Source organism: Fomitopsis serialis (genome assembly GCF_022376445.1).
Source record: "Fomitopsis serialis strain Sig1Antser10 chromosome Unknown B0H18scaffold_45, whole genome shotgun sequence".
NCBI classification, from domain to species: domain Eukaryota; kingdom Fungi; phylum Basidiomycota; class Agaricomycetes; order Polyporales; family Fomitopsidaceae; genus Fomitopsis; species Fomitopsis serialis.
Genome location: NW_025955005.1, coordinates 282,141 through 290,018, shown reverse-complemented (window position 1 = coordinate 290,018; position 7,878 = coordinate 282,141). Strand labels below are relative to the sequence as shown.

At 54.7% G+C, this 7,878-nt stretch overlaps 1 protein-coding gene across 1 annotated transcript; it reads right to left on the bottom strand.

Annotated features, from left to right (window-relative positions):
• Nucleotides 1-3,771: 3,771 nt before the first annotated feature.
• B0H18DRAFT_1120338 (uncharacterized protein) lies at nt 3,772-5,057 on the bottom strand (the record flags this gene model as incomplete). Its single annotated transcript, XM_048034096.1, has 3 exons — nt 3,772-4,488; nt 4,551-4,604; nt 4,662-5,057. 3 exons carry the CDS (start codon nt 5,055-5,057, stop codon nt 3,772-3,774), a joined length of 1,167 nt encoding a protein of 388 aa, XP_047892134.1.
• Between the last annotated feature and the right edge of the window lie 2,821 nt (nt 5,058-7,878).

Sequence of the window (7,878 nt, the reverse complement as noted above, 5' to 3'; positions counted from 1 at the left end):
GTGCCGCACTCGCGCTTTTATCGTCGGCGCAGCCTTCGGATCCATCTAGTCTCGAACCCGCCTCTCACGGACACCCTAAAAGGGAACCCGTCCGTGAGAGTCTGGACGAGAACGAGCGCCCTAGGGGGACCTTTGCGTCTCGCGACTCGCGGCGGGCGCTTCACTCACTCGCGCGTCGCGTCGCCTGTACCATCGCGCTCTCCTGCGTGTGCGGCGCGATGTATAATACCCTTCTTTAACTGCAATCCATTCGTTTGTCTCCGGAAACCCGCGTGGCTGTCTTTCTACGCGTTTAGAGCTCTTCGGAGCTGTAAAATGCAAGCTGCAGTATGGCCTCCACCTCGCAAGCGTCGTCGTGCTGAGCAGGACTCGCAATCCACACATGCCCACGTACACCATTGACAGGCTCGTCGACCAATGCCAGCTCCTTACACCTCACTCGCCAACCCGCCATGTTCAGGCCAGTGGCCAGTCTCTTGCTCGTGAGCAGTCGAGGGGCAGTCCTTCCGACTCGCCGGGTCGCATATCACCACTCGCCTCGAAGGCCAAGAATCACCACGCTCTCTACCGCAATGGCTACGTTCTCAAAGAGAAACCCCCTCCCTACAAACCATACTCTCTCAACGCTCCAGGACGGCGTCGGCGCCAGGCCTTCGCATTCGAGTGCGATCTTCCGCCCAAGATCAATCCGACCACCCACTCCTGAGAACACAGTGGAGCATGCTTGCTCGCGGTGCAAAAGCTATCCCGCTCGAGGGAGAGGTCAAAGAGCTTCAAATGGAGTGCTCCAATGCAATTCTCGCTCGCAGTGGGGACATCTGCGTGATTGCACCGACCGGCTTCGGCAAGTCTCTCCTATGGACTCTCCCGCTCCTTACTCTGGATCGCGGTGTAGTCCTCGTTATCACACCTTTTACGAGCCTCGGAGAGGAAGGTCAGAATCAGTGAGTCCGCACACATCTGCTTATGTTATAACCGTTTGTTCATGTCACTGCGATCACAGGACGAACACACTGGGTATCCCGTCGGTGTTCATACATGCAGGCCGCAAGGACTCAGCAACCCTTGAACAGGTTGCGAGTGGCTTTTATCGCGTGACCTACGTCTGCGTCGAGATGCTGGAGTCGCCCGTGTTTGCGCAGATCCTGTACTCCGAGTGGTACAAGCGCCAGCTCGTCGCGATCTTCATCGACGAAGCGCATTGCGTTCACGAGTCGGACACTTGGCGTCCTGCGTATGGCCGGATGCATCAGCTGCGAACGACTGTGGGTAGTATGACCCCATTGATCGCCATGTCGGCTACTCTGCCTGCGCTGTATCGGGCGTCACTCACTGCGCATGTGGGAATGAAGGATGATTACATCCTCTTCAACATCGGAAACTTCCGTCCGGAGCTCTCGACAGTTGTCATACACATGGAGCACGATGTGAAGAGCTTCAAGGACCTCCGATTTGTGTTGCCGCGTGGGGGACAGTCACTCGCAGACCTGGACAAGTCAATTGTCTATTGTGATGACACAACACTGCTCACCGAAATGCTCTATTGGTTCCGACAGAAGCTCGAGGACCTCTCCCTTCCCGGAAGTGCGGTCGACATCCTGCACGCCGGCCTATCTCCGGACCATCAGAGTCGAGCACTAGCAGACTTCAAAACAGGACGGACGCGGATACTCTTGTCGACCGAAAAGCTTGGCGCAGGCATGAATTTTCCGTTGGTAAAGCGAGTCATCCAGTACCTCTGCAGTGGTCTCACTATGGCAAAAGCGGACCAGCGCCGTGGGCGTGGTGCGAGAAGCCCCGGCATGACTGCAGTAGGCTATTTCATTGCAGAGAAGAAGTTCGAGCGCGGAGGCAAATTGAGTCCGCAGAAGCCTGGCCATGAGGACCCTGGGATAATCGAGTTGGTCCAGACAGAGCGCTGCTGCGACTCCGTCTTTGATCATTACCTCGAGAACCCCCACGCCCATCTGATAGTGCCCATCTAGTACCACGTCGTCTCTGCTGCTCCAATTGCTACCCCCAGCTCATCCCTCCGCGCGAGTTCGAGTTCGTGATGGTCAATCCCGCAGAAGACGAGTCGCGGCGCGCGGAGCGCCAAATGTCCACAAATGCGAAGCAGACGGTGCTCGCACGTCTGCAGGATTGGCGGGACAACGAGTGGCGCGAGCGATGGCGCTCCCGCTGGCCATTGTACGGCCCAAAATCGCTCATCTCGGACAAGGATCTCGAGGCCGTCGCCGACCATGCAGGTGCTATTCGGCGAGTTGACGACCTGTACCCGTTGACACATATCATCCACTGGGATGATTTGGCGGAGCCGCTCTTCGACGCTATCCAGGCAGCTCTTCGTGCAGTGGGTGATACTGGGACAGGCCATGACGAAACACATGGTGAGCATGACCTTTTTATTGATGATACATTCAGGACTAAGTCGAAATTCGCAGGACACTAGAGTGACGGACAATCAGCCGGTGCTACGAAAGCTCGAGCTAGTGTAGTCACCCGCAGACCGTGACGGTCTGCCGTTCCCTACGCTTCATAATCATTGTATGGACTACCTGACCTCAATCCATTCTCTCCTGCTCTTATCAGATCCACGAGTTCGTTCTCCTGCGCGTGTTCGAAGCCGTTAATCGGACCATTGTCGCTGTGAGTGTGCAACATGACTTCGGCTCCGTCCAATGTATCTTCGGCATTTGCCAGTTCATTTTCCGCCTCTGTGATGTCTTCGACAGAGTTCTCCGGGTGCGTGTCCCCATGTGATTCATCTGCATGACGAGAACGGAGTCGAAGACGGTGTCGGAGAAGGTGCTTCGCATGGCCGCCATGTGGGCCGGCCAGTTGATGAAGGCCAGTTCGAAAGAGATCGGTGATGGCATGCTCAGACACCTGGTCGAGAGCGAATGACAGTGCGTGCGACGTGACAAGGTGATTCGCAAGGAGCCGGATGTCGGTATGTTGCTGCACCTTGGCATGGTGTTCATTCACGTCGCGCACACCTGTCTCCTTGTACACACGATCTGTCAAGTCCCTTACGTGACCAAGTGATGGTGTGACTTTGCAGAGCATCTCGGGTGTGGCATTCGTGCCATGCGCGCGGTTCTTGATGCGTAAATTGAGGTGTTCGACGTCCAGATCTGCCTCGAGAAAGCCATCAGGCTCACCAGTTGTATTGACGAGCATGCTGGCTAAGAGGACTTTGGCGGTATCCTCTGGCCAGTCATGTATCAGGTTGTGCAGTAATTCCATGCATTCGTGGGCATAATTGTAGCTTCGCCCTGCATAGAACATGGGTGTCCAGAATTTGAGGATCCGTAGGATCCGAGTCGGATGTCCGTGCTTGATAGCATGACGCATCTCTCGTAGTGTCATGAGATCAAACATTGTGAGTGCAGCATGGCCCGAGGTCGTGTTTCCCTTGACCGACTTGATTCCGTCGGCCTCAAGACGATCTGGTGAAGACATGACATATGTATCGACGATCGTCTCGCACATGGTCCGGAATTCGGCTGCTGTTGGTCTCTGCGAGGAGAGCTCTGTCGTGTCCTTGAGCGAGGGTTGAGACTGCAGCGGAAATCACGAGTGCTCGTAGGACACAATCCAAGAAACGCAGCCATGCATAGAAGTCGAATTTCTGGATATTGATCTCGCTCCGGTTTCGGAGCAAATCACGGAGTGTCTGAAGGCTCGTTGTGTCCCTGTTTGCTCCGCCCCAAAGGTTTTTGGCACATGCCTGGATGAAGTTGAAGCATACATGCATAAGCCCACTCGTCATAGCGAGGCTTGAGAGGTGGTCCGCCCTGAAATCGGAGCGATCGACTCCTCTTTGGTCCTGCGCTGCCCGATCGCGTGCAGTTGTGAGCCGGTCCCAAGAACGAAGAACATTGTATCTTCGAAGACTGCTTTAGGGATCTGCAGTACATCGATGAAATAGTGTTTCAACACGGCCATGTTGCCGCGTGTCGACCCTTGCTCTTGGTCGAACGTCGGTAGGTAATGGCGATCGGTCTTGCGTACGGGAATCGCATCGGGGTCAACAAGCCCTGGAACACTTGCACGGAAACCCGCAAATCCCGCAACCTCGTCCACCAGAATCATCATGACATGGCTGATAGCTGCGTCACGGAAGGCAGTATGGTCTGCTTCACTCGGCACAATGTCCTGCAAGGCTGTCTGTGCAGGCAGCCGGTGACGAGTCCCACGGCATGCTTCGAAACGCTCAACACTTGCGAGGCGATGTGCGGTCCCACTTTCAGGAAGGGTGAGGCTGATGACCATCGCGGATACCTGGTCATGCTGTACAGCACCGTGGAGAACTGATGTCTCCCACACACCGGAGACCCAGTTGAAATTGTCGTATGGCAGCATGATCATATTTCGGGGGTCGTTGGCGATCTTGCGTGCGATGCGAAGTGCGTTCGCCGAGAGCACCAGGATAGAGGTACATAGGTGATCATAAGACACAGAGACACCGAAGCGATTCAGCATCTGGACGAGGCGCTTCGGTGCACGGTTATCCATAGGATCATGCTATTGATGACCTGATGTACGTTGGACTTCTGGCTACGCAGATTCAACAGTATCGATGTCGCCAATGTGCACCCCTATATGCAATACTCTGTAAGCACAGGTCTAAACAGCTAGGCCCGAAACACACGCACATCGTCTGGATTCCGGCTTTCGCTATCCCTCGCTGTGTTCTCCTTGTTGATGATTGCCTTCATGATCATCCGAGTCCGAGGCATAGTCTTGGAATACGCTGCCGTGAGGTCCTCGATTCGGAAGGACTTCAGCTGTGCGACAGACACGGTTGTCGCTGGCGAGCGAAGTCGTTCAGCATACACAGTATGCGGTCCTTCCGCAGCTCTGTCTGTGAGCCAGCCTGCCTCCCGTGCACATATCTTCGCTGCTCTCTCTGCGACCCAGCTGCATACGTCCTCGTCCCGCAGTCCAGACATCGACCAGAGCACTTCCAGCAGCTCCGGGATTCCACCATTGCCCTTCCATGTATTCACATAGTTCTTGATACCTCCGGAGTTCGAGGAGAACAGCGTCATGAGGAATGTACGAAGTGAAAAGCGGGAGGTTCTCCCGCATGAATTTCAGTACTGCGAACGCCTTCTCCTCGTCACTGCGGCGCCGCGCAGGAAGACCATGGCTTGGTACATAGCTCAGGTCTCCTTCGTCATCCTCTGGGAAGTCCGGCAGTGTACCGAAAGGCTCCGGCGGCAGGTCATCGACCTCAATCGCCTCCACTGGTGGTGACGAACTCGGCAATAGAGCTCAATGCTTCGGGCTCATCCGAGTCGTCAACGAGTGTCAGATAGCCGGTATTTCGCACAGATCGAGTAAGATAGGATAACGGCATGATTTATTGCAGTCTAGTGGAAGATATGTAGCCAAGGTCGAGATTGTACGCTCGCGCGAGCCTCAAAGGCGAGAGACGCGACGCGCGAGTGAGTGAAGCGCCCCCGCGAGTCGCGAGACGCAAAGGTCCCCTAGGGCGCTCGTTCTCGTCCAGACTCTCACGGACGGGTTCCCTTTTAGGGTGTCCGTGAGAGGCGGGTTCGAGACTAGGATCCATCCTGCGGGGACACGCTCGGGGCTGCTCGGGGGCGCGGCTGAATTCTGATATCATGCACCGCCCTGATGGGAACTTGAGATGCGGCATCCTACGCTAACTGCGGTTGTAGTCATCAAAGTACATGTTTGATCGATGTGGCGGTTGTAATACTGTGTCGTTCAGAATCAGCGTCTCGCGAGAGGATTGTCCTACCGAGTCGTCTGGGTCAGACGCGACTGAACTCTGGTGCCATGTAATCCTGAGGCCCCAAAGAAGACGACGTATATGGCTGCATCTGAGGGTGGAAGGCACGTTGAGGCACGATGGTCATTACCAAATGACTTGATGTGATTTAGATCAATGCCAGATGCCCTTTCCGCAGCACCTGCCGATGTGCAGTGATCCACATTTTGTCAAGTCGAGTACAACTACCGCTGAACAAACACTGCACTTACCGCACATCTCGCGGCCGGTAGACACCTGTTTGGATCGAAGAACCGCCGTCTCACTCCCATCAAGTCGATACAGGACAGTGTCAGTCTGGAACGAGGGTGAGGCGTGGCCGAGGCAGTCACTCATGATCTAACCAAGTTGCGGGTCATTTGATGCTACCTCCTATATGCTCTATTGAATGCCATGCTAGTTGCATGAGCACGTCGGTACTCTCAAAAAATCACTGGCAGACGCAACAATCACCTTGATCTGGGACAGTAGGAGACTCGACGCTGTACTGCCAGTGCCGTGGTTCAGTGAACGCTGAACTTGAACGGCAAACGTTGTGCCAGTGCGTTATACGTAGAAACCGTAGAAGGGCCAGCAGATGTGAGAAAGAACGCGCAACAAACAGCTAGAGAGGTTGTTGTGCGCCATCGTGAGGTTTCGACTGCTAAGTTGTACTATCGCGTAAGTACCGAGGCCTGTGCATATCGTTAGCGCCCGAGGAGGACGGATGAGATCTGAGATCTGAGATCTGACGGTAGACCATCCTACTACTCATCCGTCGCTACCTCTCTCGCAAAGTAACGCACATCCAACACTTGCATTGACCGAGCGTGTACTTCGATGGATATCCTGTCCAGAACGACTGCTGAGCAAACTGCACCTCATCACGCGCAGAACCATCCATATTCAAACCGCGGATCCGATGCCCTAGCCCGCCTCTTAGTCGGCGATGCATGTATTGCTCGAAACCCGCGGAGAGGGTGTGGTGTTGAGAAGATGTGCTGCGTGTAAGATGGAGAAGTATTGTGTGCGTTTCGTCTCATGTCTACATGCCTCTAGTGGTGCTTGTCGTGCTTATAGCTGATACGTTGCCCGTGGACTCTGCAGGACAAGCAGTGCCAAAAGGCTGCCTGGCCACTGCACAAGATGATCTGCAAGCTGAACCAAGAGTCGCGTGCTCTTTTCAAGACGATCTCGAATTCCGACGAACGATACAAAGATCTACACGGCTTCCTAACCAAACACGAGCTCACCATCTCCGATGCTGCCGTGGAATGCGTTCGCGCCCATTATCTGCCTCCTGCGCAAACTTTCCCTGCCACCCATGCCACTACCGATACTGGTGCCAAGCTCGGACGGGTGCATATGCTCATAGAGCTCGTATGGGTCAGTGGCGCCGGACATGTTGAGGGTGTCGGCAGCAGCAACGAGAGTCCAGTAGTGCGGTCAGTCTGAGCGCTTGTATACCGGTCCGGCGTCCCAACCGAGCTTCTGGTTGAAAGACTGCTGCTTGGGGTCGTAGCCGCGGAAACGAGAAACGAGAAATATCAGCAGACTACGCTATTACAGCTCAGGTCACGTGTGACCTCGTCTACCGTTAAGTACAAGACAAGGGCGAGCATACTTATAGGTCAAATGTAAGGCGAAGAGGCATATAGGTAAGGGCGGAGAGGCGGGCATATGGACAGCAAGGTGACGAACCATAGGGAAGAGGAGAATGAGTAGGATATTAGACAAAGTGGCGAAGTCACGTGTACGGACGGTACACAGTGGGGCTGCTGTGGATGCGGAGTTCGGGGCCATGCATGCAATCACGAAGCCGAGATGTCGACGCAGTGGAGACACCGCGTCCTCTCTTAAGATAAGGATGGTTACATGGGGCTTCGTCCTCAGCGACAATGAAGGGAAGAAACAAATCAAACAAACAAACGAGACTGTTGCCAGCTAGTCGACGATATGAAGTCCGTGTAAAACATCCCTTATGGTGGACCAATCGATCTGCGGTATCTCAGCCCACGAAAATACATCTTCCTCCACGAACCATGAGCAATAGAGGTGACGGCCCTTGGCGTCATCAACCTCACGCCGAACCA